Source organism: Diplotaxodon limnothrissa, linkage group LG20 (genome assembly GCF_057381915.1).
Source record: "Diplotaxodon limnothrissa isolate DT_005_m linkage group LG20, D_limnothrissa_male_GT1.1, whole genome shotgun sequence".
NCBI classification, from domain to species: domain Eukaryota; kingdom Metazoa; phylum Chordata; class Actinopteri; order Cichliformes; family Cichlidae; genus Diplotaxodon; species Diplotaxodon limnothrissa.
In genome coordinates this window covers 8617638-8635964 of record NC_140615.1, presented here as the reverse complement: position 1 = coordinate 8635964, position 18327 = coordinate 8617638, and the positions used below count along the sequence as shown (strand labels likewise).

General features: G+C 40.4%; 1 protein-coding gene across 2 annotated transcripts; it reads left to right on the top strand.

Moving 5' to 3' along the window:
- Positions 1-1163: 1163 nt before the first annotated feature.
- On the top strand, positions 1164-17529 carry kif5aa (kinesin family member 5A, a). Of its 2 annotated transcripts, none has more exons than XM_085345404.1 (28): positions 1164-1292; positions 3965-4052; positions 4143-4216; positions 4428-4532; positions 4728-4776; positions 4908-4963; positions 5054-5141; positions 8664-8788; positions 8944-9048; positions 9753-9901; positions 10592-10740; positions 10906-11084; positions 11302-11370; positions 11569-11775; positions 13055-13201; positions 13296-13484; positions 13681-13798; positions 13913-13974; positions 14515-14624; positions 14826-14927; positions 15059-15119; positions 15218-15289; positions 15818-15922; positions 16197-16413; positions 16506-16680; positions 16887-16966; positions 17135-17174; positions 17451-17529. In XM_085345404.1, exons 1-28 carry the CDS (start codon positions 1164-1166, stop codon positions 17527-17529), a joined length of 3129 nt encoding a protein of 1042 aa, XP_085201530.1. The 2 variants fall into 2 exon arrangements, with proteins under 2 accessions (XP_085201530.1, XP_085201531.1); XM_085345405.1 differs by having other exon boundaries at positions 13681-13830; positions 13936-13968; positions 16506-16643; positions 16889-16966.
- The last annotated feature ends 798 nt before the right edge of the window (positions 17530-18327 follow it).

Sequence of the window (18327 nt, the reverse complement as noted above, 5' to 3'; positions counted from 1 at the left end):
ATATTTGAATATGATATGTGTTTAAATATTCCTTCAGGTCGCACACACAGTCCTGCCCTCGTTATAGTGAGAAATCAGAATTTTTTGCTGAATTTTTTGGAAAGACTTTCTTAATGTCCTAATTCTAGAGATAGATAGATGTAACATAAACATAGAAAAAAAAAATATATATATATACATAAGCAACATACGTGACCACTCTAAAAGAAAACCCACAGTTCAATTTCAGTCTGTTTGCACAATACCAGAACCCTGCAAATAGCTCATAGATGGTTCCTGTGTTTCTGCAGACAGCCCATATTTTATGATACTAAAACCCAACTCCATAGTAGTTGTATTTTCAGTGTTAATTACAGGTTTCTGACATTCAATGTGCTGTCTTGACATATTGCTGCATCACCCTGGCCTGTAATGCCACTTTAAGCTGAAGCCTAATCATCCCTTAATCAATAATCTCTCTTCCCCAAATGTTTCATATGGCTTTCCAAGCAGTACAGTCATTCCTTGGATGAGAGCCAACGACTATTTGTGATGTATATGATAACAAAGTTATTCCTCGATCCTCTGTTCAGATGTGACGCCTCACCTTGGGCCTTGGTGATGCTGAGGCTGTGGGTACCACTTTAAAGAGGCGGATGCAGACCACGCCCTTCCTCGGATTACAGATAGGAGGCGCTGTGGCGACCAAAGGAGGGCGATCAAGCAGCAGCTTTACCTCACTGCCCTTCCAGCAGCATCTCACCTTCAACCGGCCAGACGCACACCCACCGCCGCCCCTGCACGGGAAAGGACGAAACAACACAAAAGGAACCGACGAGCGAGAAACAAACAAGCAGGGGCAATCGATTCGCTTCAGAGCTCATTGTTTTAATGATGTAGGGGGTTGTTTTGCGCCTTGACATCCAATTTAGCTTGGCCGCCTCACTGCGACACGAAAACCCGTCCAGCTGCGCATAAATTTATTATCGTCTCTCTGAGGGTAAGAAACAGGCCGACCTATCCGCCATCCTCAGAGCCGCCTCGATATAAAAGGACCGGATCCTGCGCGCATCACTCAGAGCTTATTCAGACGCACAGATCAGGCCCAAGATCTAATCGCCTCCAGCGTCAGCAGCATCTTTCCTCTCAGCAGAAAGCAGCATCCTCCACCTTGAATCTGCGCAATGGCCGATGCCCCAGCGGAATGCAACATAAAAGTGCTGTGTCGCTTTCGTCCTCTAAATCAGTCGGAGATTTTACGTGGGGACCAGTTCCTACCCAAATTCCAAGGAGATGACACCGTCGTCGTCGGGGTGAGTAAAAGGAAGCCGCTTTGTTGTGCAGGAAGGCCCTCCATCAATAAATCATCAGCCCGGCCCATCTGTTTGGGTTGTAGATCAGCAGGAAAACACAATATTCAGGGGAGGAACGGGGACCCCCCCCCCCCCCTCCTTTTTTACCCTTAAATTGTCTTTTCACCTAGCATAACAAGTACACATGGCTTTTATGTAGCTAATATTGATTAAATGCGCACTCTGGCCTCCTACATCAGCTGACTGAGGACTGCACCGTGCAGCTTATGAATGACACACATCAGGCCCATCATCATGCTTACTTTAGTTTACCATCATTAAACATTTTATGGTACATTTATAAAGAGGCATAGATGGTTATATGACATGTTCCAAACTGTATATGACATACACATTTTAGTTATTTTCCTATATACCGGTAGTTATTTTCCTGCATGGGAGATATAAGAGCCCTTAATTGTTAAACTGTTACCTGTATATAAATGGGAAATAAATGTAAAGTATTGCCCAGAATCATCTTTGCGTTTCATTTTATTTATTGATTTAAAATGTTTCTATTCTTATTTTTTATCATTTTTTTCTTTTGCTGTGCTGAAGTAGAAAACGTGGCCTGTTTATATGCAAAACACAAGACTGAATTAATTTCTGTTGTGTTTATTACTCAGCAGATGCTCGAAGCAGTAGATGTTTCAGCTTAGAAGACAGATGAAGGGTTGTTGGGTGGAACCAAACCTGAACAAGCCGCATATCTCTCATTTGCTGTTTTCAATTTTTTTTTATTGAGGTTAAACAAACAAAAAATATGTCCTAAAATTATTTTTTATATCCAACAATGTCATCTTATGCCTTGTGCCTGCAACAACACTGCTTGAATGTCTAATGAAAATTACATAGTTTAAAGAAACCACTGGAAACTAGAAAGTTAACTGTCTGCCATATTCAGTATACGAGACGCTGACTTCAAAGAAATATTTGTGCTTTTTCAATGTATTTATGTAGTTTTAGTATTTTAATTAAAGTACAAATGACGTATCTAATATGCAGAGGGAGGAATCATGTTGAAATCATGTCTACCAGTAATGGAAATATCTCATCCTGACCTTCCTCTCTCCCCTCAGCATGATGCAGTAGAGCCAGAAACTGATCCCTCTAATTGCCCATAGAGATGATCAATAATCATTCAGTGAGCTCAGGCATCTCTGACTGACCTGCTTTATCTCCTTTCTGGCTGCACCTTTTTTTGTGCCTCCCATTCTGGCTTTATCAACTATCTCATCCCGCTTTGGTGTTTTTCTCTCAGTCTTTTGTCGTTACTGTCTCAATGCTCATCTCCATTTGTCCTCCCATCTCCATTTTTATGCCTCTTTGTGTGCCTCCTTCATCCCTCCCAACCTCCCTCATCCCGGGACTGAATTGTCTCTCTGTTCAATCATGCTGGCGTGGGGGTGGTCTGCAGATGAGTCAATTTGTTAATGACATTTTCTACGGCTCATGTTCTGGCAGCATCATTCTGCGTTGCTTTGTGGACTCTGCCTCAGATGGGATGGTGACATTCAGGGTTTTATTAGCCTGGTTTCTGCAGCCGTGCCTGTCTGGGCTGAGTCACTCGTCAGTGTCTCACACAGTGACTGTGGATTTTAGGAGGAACCGATCTATCATGAGGACAACATTTAAAAAATACAAAATACAGACTCAATTTTAGACTTGTATAAACAGGATATGAGCTTCATTTGGATGATTTTTGTCCCTTGTTTTTTTTACATTGTGTCCAGCTACCTGTTCATCATTAGATTTTATGCTTGCATTTATTTAATACCTTTATAATAAGCCATAAGATATGCTCCTGTTTTCTGTTTCAGAGTGTGATGAATCTCTGTTACCGGGCAGCAAACTCTGAGCATTTATCACTTTCAGCAATTAAACTGGAATTATTAACTAGAGTTTTGTTCCATTTAGCAGGTCGATGCTGAGGCTGGAGGCGAAACAGCTAGCCTTGGTCTGTTCAAACATTAAACTGTCAACTGTAATCGTCAGCTGTTAAGAAATTTGCTGTATCCAACCAAGAATTAATTTAGTACTTAACCCACTTAGAAGTTTTCATATTTACATTTTAGTTTTCGTATGTAGTACAATATACAGCATGATGCTAGAAATGAAGCATTTCAGTACGCCCAGCCAGTAATATGAAGATGCTACATCAAGGATGAAATATGTCTCTGACTATTTTACATCCACCAAGAGGCATTTTTACACAATTGCATTTCAGACTCTGTTTCACCTTTGATTTACACACGTACACCTACAGGACCTGATCGGCCAATGGAAACCCACGAAGCTCCTGGCACACAGTTTTGTGCTGATATTAATGACTTAGTAACTGCTCCAAACCTCCAGAGTGTTAGAGACTTTTAAGCACTATGCACCTCAGCACTCGGTGACTCTGTTATCTAATTTGTACGTGAGTAATTTAGAACATTCCTTCACAGATGTGGCCCAGTTATAGTATGGATAATGTCATGGAAAAAGCAACTCTTATTAAAGTTTTGATGTTTTAATGCACCATCATTCTTCCTTAATGCTTGGTCGGGAACAAAGGATGCATTCATTTGAACCATTAGTTGTACTTCAGTAGGATTTTATGATCTGTTTGTTCTTGTTCCTTGTCTATGCAGGGAAAGTCCTATGCGTTTGATCGGGTGTTTCCAACCAACACCACCCAGGAGCAAGTCTACAACACCTGTGCCAAGCAGATCGTGAAAGGTATGGATGAGCTGCTAAATAAATTACAATTCTTCAAATTAGTGAACGCATGTTGCGTAACCTCATTTTCTTGTTTTTTCTTGCTTATAGATGTGCTGTGTGGATACAATGGCACTATCTTCGCATATGGACAAACCTCCTCCGGGAAGACTCACACTATGGAGGTAAATTTTCTTTTAATGTTCATTTTTTTTGAGCATTGGGCTATTATGCTGATTCTTTGTTACATACCCATTTTCCCTCTTATGGATGGTGATTTACCAGAGAATTTATGGAAATTTAAAGGCATTATTATAATGAAGGAAATATATCAAACTAGAATTTACTGTGTTGCTGTGTCTCACATGTAATTACATGCACAATTTCCTGTTGCAGGGCAAGCTGCACGACCCTCACCAGATGGGTATCATTCCTCGCATCGCCGAGGACATTTTCAATCACATCTTTGCCATGGATGAAAACCTTGAATTCCACATCAAGGTGTCACATTTGTTACATGCGTTGATGTCTTATCTTGTATTATGTTTATGTTTTTGTTTCACTGTGCTATGTTTTGTTTGGACATGCCTTCTTTTAATAAGTGATTTTCTGCAGGGTGAAAACCCGCTTCAAACAATAATTCACTTAAAGGTTTTTTTTTCCCATATGAGGAAACTTTTTTTTCTTCTCCAACAGGTTTCCTACTTTGAGATCTATATGGATAAAATCCGTGATCTCCTGGACGGTTAGTATTAGAATAAATAACTCACGTCAATTTATTTTGATTTACCACTGTGATTAACCAGTGCAGCATTTTTTGTTTGCTCTAAAAGATCCTCCAAAAAAGTCATTGATTTTCCTTTATTTACTTTTTAGTGACAAAGACCAACCTGTCTGTTCATGAGGATAAGAACAGGGTGCCATATGTGAAGGTAGGTGTCCTACCTGAATATCTGTTCATGGGCTGCATCAGGTAAATGATAATATGCTTGTCTCCTATTCCTCTCCTCTCCTGTCCTTAGGGATGCACTGAGCGCTTCGTTTCAAGCCCTGATGAAGTTATGGATGTGATTGATGAGGGCAAAAATAACCGCCACGTTGCTGTGACTAGTGAGTCTTTATCTTTGCGTTACAGATGAGTAGTACAGTCCTGACTGATGTTTTCCCCCCATAATTTTTATATATAATACTGTAACAAAAAGACAAATCTGAATGTTTACTCTGTAACGTTTCTGATTTCTTACTGCTCCGTACCAGAATACCAGTTCTAGTTTCTCACTGTTGCTAATATTAGCTCTCAGGACTTGTTAGTGATGCATGAGATGGCAGCTGAGTTCATGTGGCCTGTTAATGTGTTATGTAATCAGCATGTTATTGTGCATTATCACAAAAAGCCTCACTCATTTTCGCAGAAATGAGGTTCTGTTATATGCATTTCATAATGTGATGCAATTGTGAGAGATGAAGTGGTTTGTATGACAATAACAAATTGGGAAAGAAAAAATTTATTTTAATAAAGTCATAACAAGCATCAGGAGCTGCTGCACTTTGCTCCTCCTGTAAATTTAATTGGTTTTCTGCAGGATTGTAAGTATGTCTTAAATATTTAGCAGTATAGATTTTTACCGAGCAATATTACAATAATAAAGAAACCCTGCTGATAAATATCGCTCCAAAAAATCACAACTGTGTGTGTGTGTGTGTGTGTGTGTGTGTGTGTGTGTGTGTTTTGCTTTTCTGTGGGTTGTGTGCTGACTCAGAGCTGAACTCCACTGCAGACTAAAAAAAAAGAATGAGGTCAGATCTGCTTTGGGATTCTGTGTCAAACAAAAAACATCAGCACTGCTTCACACTTATAAATCTCAGCCTGCACAGATCTCCGCCATTCAGAGTTAATGCATTTCGTGCCTCAGTGTGTGTGTGTGTGTGTGTGTGTGTGTGTGTGTGTGTGTGTGTTAGTACACACAAAGTCTTTCTGTGAAATCTTTTGAAAATGGGCTTTTCTGCAAAGTGATTGAAATGGATTTTTAAGCTACCACCTACTGCAGATCGTCTGTAGTTCAGAAATAAAGCAGTACCTTTGTATGTTGATCCATTAGTTTGCTGTAAATGTGAAAAAATCTGGGAGACAGCGTGGACTAAAAAAGCAGCCATCTTGTCTTGTTAAAATGGAATACTTGAAGTTTAGAAGTGATCATTTCCAACTTTTCAGGAGAACATTTGCCAACATTTTTCCAATCTTAGTGCTTTTTTTTTTTTAAAACAGAGAATATCAGTTAAACCGATATTATAAAGTTAATTGAGCTGTACTCTGGTCAAAAACACTTTATCTAGTGATGTGGAAGAATACAAATTCGTTCACATTTTAATCTGCTGTTCTGTCTTTTTTTAACATTCCTCCTTCCTAGTGTGTGCCTTTAATTAACTGCAGTCAGCCTTCTTTTAAATAGTAATCTGATGATCTCAGCATGTAGGTAGTGTAGCAAGAATATGAAAATAGGTCAGAGTAAAAAGTCCCATTCATCATAAAATAAATTAAATATGCCATGTGATAAAACAAATGAAAAAAAGGGTAAAAAAACCCAGACTTTCTATCATCTAACTGAAAAAATTCAGTTAAATGATAATTCCTGTAAAAACAGTAATATAAGAGGTCTGTGTATGCAGTTATCACAGATTGCAAACATGGTAAAATATTCCAGAAATCTAATTCACTCATTTTCAATGCTAATACAGAGGTAAGCATCTTGGGCCACTTTATAGAGCCCTGAGACGTCCAAAGCTTCTGGAAAGTCAATAAAGCTGAAGGCTGTTTGTTGGGGTGATAATGTAGCAAATGGACTTAAAAACCTCCATGAAAAAACAAATCAATAGTCTGATGCAGAACAAAAAGTTGTGCTGCCCTGCTCTATAAGCCTTTTCTCATCCTTTGTTTCAAAATGCAAAGTCTCTCCATTCAAACGGTTTAAATCATTTTAAGCTGCCAATATAAAAACAGGGAGTACATGTCAAAAAGCTAGTTTCTTGCTTTTTCCATAGTATCGACGGCTTCAGTCATCCATCCTTTGAGCTGATCTGTGAGCAGTCTCTTAGCAGACAGGCTAATAAAACACTGTCTGACCCGACACACACACTTTCCACTGACCTGCAGCTTGCGCTCTGTCAGAAGAGTTCCTCCACTCAAACAAAAAGTGACAAAAACTTGTTTTTTCCTCATTTTTTAAATCTTATCTATGTAGCATCCTCAAGCAGCTTAATAACAGCAGTACATAGTACAAGTTAAAATAGTGTGTGGACTTTCTATTGTTGTTTATTATTGGTTGTTTGAGGGAGAGATAATCAGCAAATTTCCTTATGAGGCACTTTAAATGAAAAGAATGTAGACATCAGTCATAGCAAAATATAGTGTGTCCACTAGTCTTAAAGGGTAAAAATGATCATTTATACCAATTTGTCCTGTAAAACAGCCTGGGTGGAAACAGCAGTGGACAGGACTTACTATAGCCTGTGATGCTGAGCACCACAGTGTTGTCTGCTTCCTGTCGATGGCTGCTGACTCACTGTGCTGCAGAACGGTGTGCTGATAACAGTTGGATGGGCCGACACTCAGCACTGCGCTGAGCTCATGCCCTCAGATATCATCTGCAGAGAAACCTGAACTCCGTCTGAGAGGCGAGAAGCTTTTAGATCAATGCTGTTTGATGCCTGTTCTCTGTGAAATGCTGATACCACTGTCCTGCAGTGATGGCTGGTCTGGTTGACAAAATGTGAAAGATTTAAGATCCACCCCTGAATTACTCTTTATTGATTGGTTATTTAAAAAATAAAGAGATGAGCCCTAGAGAATGAAATGCATTGAAATGCCTGAAGCGAAGTCAGCCTGAGAAGACAATATACAAATTTAGTATATAGTATACAAAATTACCAGAACATTTTTGCCCATTGTTTGTAAATTCGGGCTATATTAATTATCACCAACAAATTCTTGACTCAGCAGTCAGTGATGAGCTTGGGTTCTGGGTCATGCTTGGTTTTGACAAGGTAGTTTTTAAATAACTGTTCATTCTTAGTCCTGCAGTGTTACTGATGGGTTCCTTTGCGGTGACTTTAGTGGCACTCAGTTGTCTAAAATGGGGTTTATATCATAGTAGCCATCGTGTAAAACACAAAAGTATTATTCCTTGACTGAGTTGCTGTGTTATAATAACATATAGCACATAATACACATTTTTTCTTGGTACAAAGACAACTTTTGAACAAAATGTTGGATAAAAATCTAGAAGCCACATTTTTTAAATTCATGTTGTTGGTCATTAAAGCATGATTAGGACTGAAGTGTAATAGTCTTCCATCAGCAGAAAGGATGAGTCACAGTATTGTAGTTATTAAATAGATAAAAAAATCAATTCTAGGACCTTTGTTTATTCCATTTTCTGGATTTCTACTTAATAGACTCAGTTAGTTGTAGTTAGTGTAGTTTGGTTAACTGTTGATTCTCAGTTGGTCGTAGTTGTGAGTGTGACTGGTTGGCTGTCTCTCTGTGTTAGGCTCTAGCCCTCCTGTGACTCTGAATTGGATAAGCGGAAGAAAATGGATGTTTCTCTGAATGTTGTGTTGTCGTTGTTTGTGTAGACATGAATGAGCACAGCTCTCGTAGCCACAGCATCTTCCTGATCAACATCAAGCAGGAGCACGTGGAGACGGAGCAGAAGCTGTGTGGAAAACTGTACCTGGTGGATCTGGCTGGCAGTGAGAAGGTATGAAAGACTTGTAAATGCTTGTAATGACTATTGTGTGATTATTTTACATTATTCTTTGTTTACATTGCAGTTTTAGGTAATGAGTAAGCCTGTTTTTCCATCACATTCTCCGTTCTTTGATTTCATTCGCTCCCTGTTTTTCTTTAATCCAGGTCAGTAAGACCGGAGCTGCAGGTGCCGTCCTGGATGAGGCTAAAAACATCAACAAGTCTCTCTCGGCTCTCGGAAATGTCATCTCTGCCTTGGCTGAGGGCACGGTGAGCTACTTTCACTCTTTCCACTATCTCCATGGGACGGTGTGCCTCAAAAATAACAGTTTGTGATTTACAGTAAAGGATTTGTATTTTTAAGCTGGGCTCCTGCTCCTTTGACTTCGATGTTAAACTTTTTTAGGAACATAGAAGAACGATTTATATTTAAGGAGTAAATTAAACTGAAATTTAAATACAGAGAAGAATAATTAGGTTTTCCACCAGTGAACCTTATTTTTATTCTAGAATTTAGTGACTTTAAATAAACTGAAACATGTGTAATTCACTCTCTACATTATAAAGTGTTTTGTTTACCTCATTTCTAACACACATGGACACCAACTGTCTGCCTGTTGACCTGCTCAGTACCCACACTCATGATTTTTCTCTTTCATTCCTGCCAGCTCACCAGATTTGGCCATGAAATGCCAAAACTATGCCTGCTAATTTTCAGAGTAGTTGGATATGGCACAACCAATCTGGCACGTTAAAAAGCAGTTCCAGTCCTGGTTAAGAATCCAAAAGCTGAGGGGCAATGTTTGCTGAATTTATGCTGATGAATTTTTGCACGATTAAAATTAAATCAAGAAGCAAAAGTAAATGAAGCAGTGTTCTGGCAGTTCCTTTGCTTTATGTTGCTCGGTTTTCTCTTGATCTTTTTCTCTTTTCTTCTAATCACCCTTTCTCATCATCCCTACTCTGTCCTGTAGAAAACTCACGTGCCGTACCGTGACAGCAAAATGACCCGCATCCTGCAGGACTCCCTCGGCGGTAACTGTCGCACCACCATGTTCATCTGCTGCTCTCCCTCCAGCTACAACGATACTGAGACCAAGTCAACTCTGATGTTTGGACAACGGTAGATGCCTCTGTGGATTTAAATCACACGTCATGTTAGATGTTTATTTCTAAACCACTAAAATGTGTTTTGCTTCTTCACATGCAGACATATTTTTTAGCATGAAGTAGTGTAGTTATACAACATTAACCCTTCAAAAGCAGCGCTGGAAAACATGATTTCAGCAACATGTTTTTATCTTAACCTACTTGATATGATATTCATGCTTGACTTCAAATGTAGATTTACACATGATAGTTAAATAGTCCAATCTCAGGTTCAGCAAGGAGTAGAGGGACAGATAAAATAACAGGTAAATATGATAATTTAACTCCTAAAATAGCAGGTAAACTAGGAAATGTGTTTATACTGTGTTTATGTGTTGTCACATTTTTCAGCAGGGAAGATTATCCTTTAAAATCAGGGCAACAAACTATTTTGAGCATGACCTAAAAAAACAATACAGTCTCAGATACCTACTGATGTGGCTCTTGTACATTTGTTTTTATTCCACAAAGCCAAGGAAGGATCTGAAGACCAAATTATTACCTGATATTTTAAAAAAAATGTGAAGCATTATTTGCTTTTTGTGACTGTTAAGTTTCATGTTACCTTGGGGTCATATTACAACGGTAAAGCTGAGTTTTTGGACAGTTTTTGGACTCAGTAGGACTGTTGAACATAACATAATCAGCCCTTTCTTTCTCACAGTGCCAAGACCATCAGGAACACCGCCTCAATCAACCTGGAGCTGACAGCAGAGCAGTGGAAGAGGAAATATGAGAAGGAGAAGGAGAAGAACAAGACCCTGAAGGAGACCATTCAGAAGCTCGAGTCGGAGCTCAACCGCTGGAGAAACGGTTAGAACAAATATAGGTGTTGGTGGGTCACGGGTGGGGTGTGGGGGTGTGTGTGTGGGGTGGGGACTTCAAGGCTGCGTACCTCCAACTCTTCTGTGCTGACATTACAAACTAAAGTGCAACATTGTAATGTGTCTTCTTTGTTCACTTTTTCCTACCATTTAGGAGAAGATGTGCCCGAGACTGAGAGGACTACATCGGAAATAGTGACCCGTATCGAGTCTGTGGAGGAGCGTCCCATTTTGGACAATGACACCTCCTCCATTGTGGTTCGCATTTCTGAGGAGGAGCGGCAGAAGTATGAGGAGGAGATACGCAAGCTGTATAAGCAGCTGGATGATAAGGTTCTTGCATACATTCCTCACACAGTGCCTTCATTCTGTTGCTTGTTGTTACTACCTGCATGGTAAAAACAATGGTGTACATTTTATAATTGAAACAAAATGTTTTCGGGGTCCTGTTCACTTCCATTTAATGTTTAATTATTGATTTATATATTGGAGACATCCAAGTGACAGAGTATGGACTTTTTGTGTTTATGATACCATCATGTGTGTGCAGGATGATGAGATCAACCTTCAGTGCCAGCTGGTGGAGAAACTGAAGCAGCAGATGCTGGACCAGGATGAGGTGAGATCACACAAACTCAGTCACACAAACATATCCACACTGTATGAGTGCGCATGCTGTGAGTGTGAGGATACTTGTTAATTCTAAAATTTAAGCTTTAAGCAGCTTGTTTTCTTTCTAAGATCTTACCTTAATGCCCACATTTGCCTCTATCTTCCTTGTTATCTCCCATTCTTTTTATTACCTCCCATTCTTCAGCTTCTGGCCTCATCCAGGGGTGATGGGGACAAAGTCCAGGCTGAACTCGGCAGGCTGCAGGTGGAGAGCGACTGCGCCAAGGCTGAGGTGAAGGAGGTGCTGCAAGCTCTGGAGGAACTAGCCATCAACTATGACCAGAAGAGCCAGGAAGTGGAGGAGAAGGGGCTGCAAAACCAGCTGCTGGCTGAGCAACTGTCCCAGAAAATGGTAAATGTTTGGAGTGCGACAGATTTACTGAGACAAACAGAACGGTGTCTGAATTCAGAGACAGGAGGTGGACCAGAAGGATCCGCTTGCTTCCTCATTGCACTGCAGAGACAAGCACCTGTTGTAGCAGCACTGTGAGGGGAAAACACTGCAGTTGTATAGGAGTCAAAAATGGTTTGATTTCTAAATCTAAAAGATTTTGAACAGTGAAATAATTTTTGTAATTATTCTCTGTACATCACCATAGTAGATGTAAAATTAAATAACCTAGTTGGCACTAAAGTGCAGACTTTCAACTTCAATGCCAAGAGTTTAAAAAAACTAACAGTACCCCCTTTTCAAAGCCTAGTCCCTCATTATTCACTTTTCTGATTAAATATATGGCGCTGATTCCAAGTGTTGAATTACATTTTATAGCTTTTCACTGGAACTCTCAATACGAGGTCCCGAGAGCTTTTAGTGCAAGTAAAGAAGGCCATAATTAGGCTGAAAACCCATGAAATTAACCATCAGTTAAAGTATGAAGGAGAGAAACAAACTTGTGATTCAGGCCACATCATATTCTCTCTGAGGCCAATGCTATGACTGCCAGTGGAACCAGGTCGCTAGTGTTTATTGATCATGTGACTGCTGATATCTGTAGCAGAATGAATCCAAAAGTCTACAGGCCTATACTCTCTGGTGATTGGACAGCCTTTCACAATACAAATGGATAATGACCCGAAGCAGCAGCTGAAGGTGAAGCTGCAGTAAAGACCTGACAGAGCATCTCAAGGAAGGAAACACAGCATTTGGTGATTGGCTGGAAATGATTTTCATCCAATTATTAAAAACAATGCTTTGGTTTAAAATGATTTTAGTTTGTCCAATTACTTCTGAGCCTCTGAAAGTGGGGGACTGGATAAAAATGGCTGTAATTCCTAAAAAGTAAACGCAATGCTTTTGTTGAACTAGGTAAATTTAAGCTGAAAGCCTGCACTTCAATCACATCCTGATCATAATAACATTGAGTCATTATCCAAGTATTTATGGACCTTAATATATCTCACACTAAACGGTAGGCGGCACCACAGCAATACGATAAGTTTAGAGCTCTGTGGTCTTGAGTATGACTCATTAGTATTCCTCTCCTACAGTAAATCTTAATCTTAATCTTGACTTTCTCCCAAAGTTTTTCAGCCAGTCTGCTGATTTTTCATTTGTGTATTTTTAATGAAGGTCCAGATGCAATTAAAAGGCTTTAGTTCTCCTTAGGTGCTCACCTTCTTTTATTTTACAGGCCAGTCTGATGGAGCTGGAGGCAGAGCTGTCTCGTATGCAGGAGGTGAGCGGTCAGCAGCGCAAACGCATAGCTGAGGTCCTCAACGGGCTGATGAGGGACCTCAGCGAGTTCAGCTCCATCGTGGGTAATGGGGAGATAAAGCTGGTGAGCACGATCACAGAGGTTTCATTTAGAGTATCAAGCACCGATGGAGAAATTCTTGTTAACAAAAAAATATTGCTTTCATTTTCACTCTTAGCCAGTGGAGATCAGTGGTGCAATCGAGGAGGAGTTCACTGTGGCCCGCCTCTACATCAGCAAGATCAAGTCGGAGGTGAAGAGCATGGTGAAGCGTTGCCGTCAGCTGGAGAACATGCAGCTGGAGTGCCACCGCAAGATGGAAGAGACTGGAAGGGAGCTTTCCTCCTGCCAGCTCCTTATCTCTCAGGTAAGAGATAGGCTATGATGAGGCATCACAAAATAGAATGAAATTGATGATTTATGAGAACATATGTGGGCGTGAGATAAAAAGAAACAGACAGAATGTAGAAAATAATATATCTAAGATATCTGTTCTTGTTAGCAGAGATTGAGTTATTATGTCTCTGATGTCCTGGGGTGGGGCGACACTTGTCTTTTTACAGCATGAGGCAAAGATCCGCTCTCTGACAGAGTACATGCAGAGTGTGGAGCAGAAGAAGAGACAGCTGGAGGAGAGCCACGACTCCCTGAGCGAGGAGCTGGCCAAGCTGCAAGACCAGGGTAACACAGAAACACACACACAGAAAATCATGGTGTAAAAATATTAATATGTGACTAAAACCTTTGCTGAAATTGCTCATACTGGTTGAATTTGTTATTTTATGCTTCTATAAGATAACTCCCTGCTTGAGGAGAAGGATGGAGAGAAGGGTGAGACTGAGGATGGAAATGTGAAGGTAAGAAGCCTCCTTAGAAAAGAATTTAATGCAGAGCAGTGAGTACATTTCTGACATTGGGTCCAGTACACATTCAAAGTATTATTCCAGTCTGACCTGGTATTTTGGGACTTTTAGTGGGATCTATTATGGTGACCGCGCTCACTGTGCTTAACAGAGACTTTTTGCTCATTTTCAGTTTTTAATGCAAAGGTGATTGAAGTAAATATTGCACTCTCAGAACAGATGTGTTACTTTTTGTCCTTAATCATCAGCATATCTAGTTAAGGGCAATGATGTCCCAATTGAAGACAGCAGCACAATAATGACAATATAACACATGTTGTTTGTCAGTGGTCTCATTTCTTTCTTTCTTTCTTTCTTTCTTTCTTTCTTTCTGTCTTTTATTTAAACCATATTTAGGGCACAGTTTAACACAACATGTGTGAATGACACAAACAGTGTGTGCAGGATTTTAACACATTCTTTTTGAAAGTGTGAGATTTTATAGGTCAGCATCTTTAAAGAGGCGCTCTTCCTTTTTTGTTTTTCCTTTTCCAGAAAGCTCCTCGTCATCAGGGAGAGTCCCACCGTGGTCTCCACCACAAGCAGCTGGCCCGCCTGCGGGATGAGATCAATGAGAAGCAGAGGATTATTGATGATCTCAATGAGTCTGTAGTCCTCTTTATTTGTTTTACATACATGTTTTTTATTTCTTATTCCTTACATGCTAACACTGTTAAAGATGACAGTTAAAACAATTCAGTTTGGTGTGTATTGATGAAGTATTTTAATGCTGTTTCCTGTTTGTCTTGCTGTCTCTGAACATGTGTTTTTTTTCTTGTTTGTGTTTTTATACCTCATGCATGCAGTCGTAACTCCAAACTGGAACTGGAGCTGGCTCAGATCCGCGCTGACTTCGAACGCCTGAAGAGCCAGGACAGTACCAAGAGCGAACGCCTGGAGGAGCTCTCGTAAGTGTTCAGGGGTCATTTTGTTCTCAGATTCCTATAAAGTGCACTCAAAACAATACATCAATATGATTTGTTATGATAAAGATAAGACTTATTCTTATCTTTAATGATGCTTCTGCTTTTTCTGTCAGATTCCTGCACGAGCGCCATGAGCAGACCAAACAGGACTTGAAGGGTCTGGAGGAGACTGTCGTGAGTAAAACAGACTATCACTACCTCTCTGCTTCATATTTCACATCATCCACAGATGTCTACCTATCTAACCTCCTCTCCATCTGTCTGTCATCCAGGCCCGCGAACTCCAGACCCTCCACAACCTGCGCAAGCTGTTCGTTCAAGACCTCACGTCGCGAGTTAAAAAAGTAAGGCATCGAGTAATAAATGAAAGGAATTCTTTTTTTAAAAACACGCTAAGAGGGTTTTAAGAGGTCTGTGACCTTAATATTGCCTGCTAAACCTGAGTAGGAAAAACAATAGCATCCTTAATCCCTCTAATCCCCTTCAATATTTGATATGTTGCATGAAGAAATGTCCTTTCTGGGTAAAACTAGACACAAGCATTTAGTCAAACAATCAATATTGGGTGTCGCCATACGGAATGAACTGTTCATGTTTTTGGTCAGATCATGTAAATTTTCCGACTAAAGTTTGTACTGATTAAAAAAAATTCTTAAGCTTTTAAAAAAGCAGAACAGCTGGGACAAAAGGCCTGCAGAGAGCTGAGATCAGACAGCTTCAAACCCAATTTTAAGCTCTTCTTTTAGCAGTAGATTAACTAAAATTTAAATGAAAAACTTCTGTCAGCCTGCCTTAACCCCTGCAGGTATTACAGCCATTTGGGACAAAATAAAATCTCACCCTTTGCCTCCATTTTTTGTTTTCCTCTGCAGAGTTCCGAAATGGAACCTGATGATAGCGGGGGGTCTTGCACCCAGAAGCAGAAGATTTCCTTTCTTGAGAATAACTTGGACCAGCTTACAAAGGTTCACAAACAGGTGAATGACCCAGAAATGAGAGCAGTTACAAGTTTTACTGATGCAAACCTGCGCTGCAGACGGGCTTGGATTAGATCTCAGTTGCGGTTGTGGTGGTTTGATTCTTAGCCACAAAGCAGTTTTGGAAGATAATTAAAATCCTGCACAAGCTGCACATTCTTGTACAGAAACTTAATGCATATAGCATAGAATGTGATTTTGAATACACAGAACTGTGTTATGTCCAAAAGGCACAGTTTGTGAATGAATTAATCAGACTGAAAATTCTCTCCAGCTGGTTCGTGACAATGCAGATCTGCGCTGTGAGCTTCCAAAGCTGGAGAAACGTCTTCGGTCTACTGCTGAGAGAGTTAAGGCCCTGGAGACTGCACTGAGGGATGCCAAAGAGGGCGCCATGATGGACCGCCGTCGCTACCAGCAGGAGGTTGACCGCATCAAAGATGCAATGAGGGCAAAGAATGCCATGAGGCGTCCCCATGCAGCACAGATCGGTACTGCACTTCTTGATGCTTAATTCTGCAGCCCAGTGACCCAGTTTCCTTGCAGCTGTACCCTGTCTTACATCGTTTTTTCATCCCGACAGCTAAGCCAGTGAGACCAAAACAGCTGACCGTTTGCTCTCCCACCAACCCGTTCTACGCCTACATCCGTGCTACTGAACACGCCAACACCTACAGCAATGCCCTCTTCCAGAGTAACGTGACACCACAGCAGTCCACCAGTGTCAGCTGCAATCCCAACTCTGTCCAGAACAACACGTGGGTTTAAATCAGTTTTCTTCATCTTCATCTTCATCAGATAGTAGATAGTAAACACACATTATTATGATTGATTTTTAAGGTCACTGAGAATCTGCATTGATCTTAAAAATGAAGCATCCTGTTTTGTTCAAGTTTGCTGCTGAATGTGAGGCCAAATGTATAATTGTGCATCTCTATGGTTTCTTCTGTGGGGTTTTCCACAGAGTTTCCACAGCACTGGGCTACAGAGCAGGAAGATATAATGGGGACATACTGGAATCCTACCCACTCAACATTGACAACGGTAAGTACAATCTAAATGTGTGTGTGTGTGTGTGTGTTTGCCTGCACCTACTATGGCACTTCTGGTAGTTGTGCTTTAACACAATACAAATATTGTCAGCAGCTCAGTTTTTCTTATTTTTTATGCTACTGCAAACAAACTGATAAAACTATGTCTTGTTTCCAACAGGTAACAGCATCAGTGAAGGCAGAGACATTAATGATAACAGGTGAGGACATCAGTCGCAGTTTCTCTTGTTAGTTTGGCTGCTTTACTTATTTTTATTTAATTGTGTGTGCAGTTTGAGTGCAATCCATTTTCATAACCTCTTATCGAGTACAGGATGGCTACTGTGCATCCCAGCTTTACACTGGGCCAGAATCACAAATTAACTTAATGTGGATTTTTGTGGATTGTTGGATGAACCAGTTGGAGTGATAAATGGTACATAAGGATGATATATATTTGGTTATGCAGTGTTGTTTTTGTGTATCTGCGTTAACAGGAGTGAAGTTCACTGTGGCAGCGAGGTGGATGATTCAAACAGGCACTACATGATTCAGCAGGAGACTGCTGCAAGTTAATACCTTGGTAACTAACAAAGTCTACTGAGTCATAAACACAATTTTCTGCAGACACTCGCTGACACTTCATTCTCAAATCCCCTACCTTAACAGTCATAACTCAAAGCCTCATCAGTATACTGTATTTTTGAGGGATTATGATAAAATAATCCTAGAAAAAGGAGGAAATGTCAGCATATGGCCTCCTTGCTACAACTGCACGTGCTTCCTAACTAGTCCACCACTGTAGATAGGGTAAAACCTGAGTATCATAGCTGAGAAAATCAGTCTACAAGTTTATTTTACTGTTTGTATAATAGGTTGCAGATGCACAATAGATGATAATCATATTGATCTAATGTGTTCAAACAAACACAACAAATGTGCTTTAATGGCAAAAATTCCTAAAAGTTAGTTCCTAATCATCAGTAGAGCTTTGAATTGACTTCTGTTTCTCTGAACTCTAACTTCCTGTTACTGTCTCTTTGCAGAAGATGACCAAACACTGTACCCGTCCACCGGACCCTCCCCCTCCCATTTGCATGCAGCCTGGCCCCCTCAACCCTGCACTGCATCACCGATAATGATGACAACCAAGATCTGTAGCCCTGTAGTCTTCTAATTAGTTGAAGCCCTTTCCTGCTCCAATGGTGAACACTTGCCCTCAGGTTTGGGGTCCGGTCCTTTTCAGTTCAATCAGGATTAAATCCGATATTTTTAATCAAGGAACGCCCCCAGGCAATCAATTTTTCAACACATGCCACTGATGCTGATCACCTCTCGGGGTGGTTGAACTGAAACGGGGCTGACCCCATATCT

Excerpts from the sequence above, each read along its gene's own strand:
- kif5aa (XM_085345404.1), top strand. The coding sequence starts at position 1,164 with ATGGCCGATGCCCCAGCGGAATGCAACATAAAAGTGCTGTGTCGCTTT. Across the intron at positions 4,533-4,727 it reads ACCTTGAATTCCACATCAAG|GTTTCCTACTTTGAGATCTA; the intron begins GTGTCACATTTG and ends CTTCTCCAACAG. Across the intron at positions 4,777-4,907 it reads AATCCGTGATCTCCTGGACG|TGACAAAGACCAACCTGTCT; the intron begins GTTAGTATTAGA and ends TTTACTTTTTAG.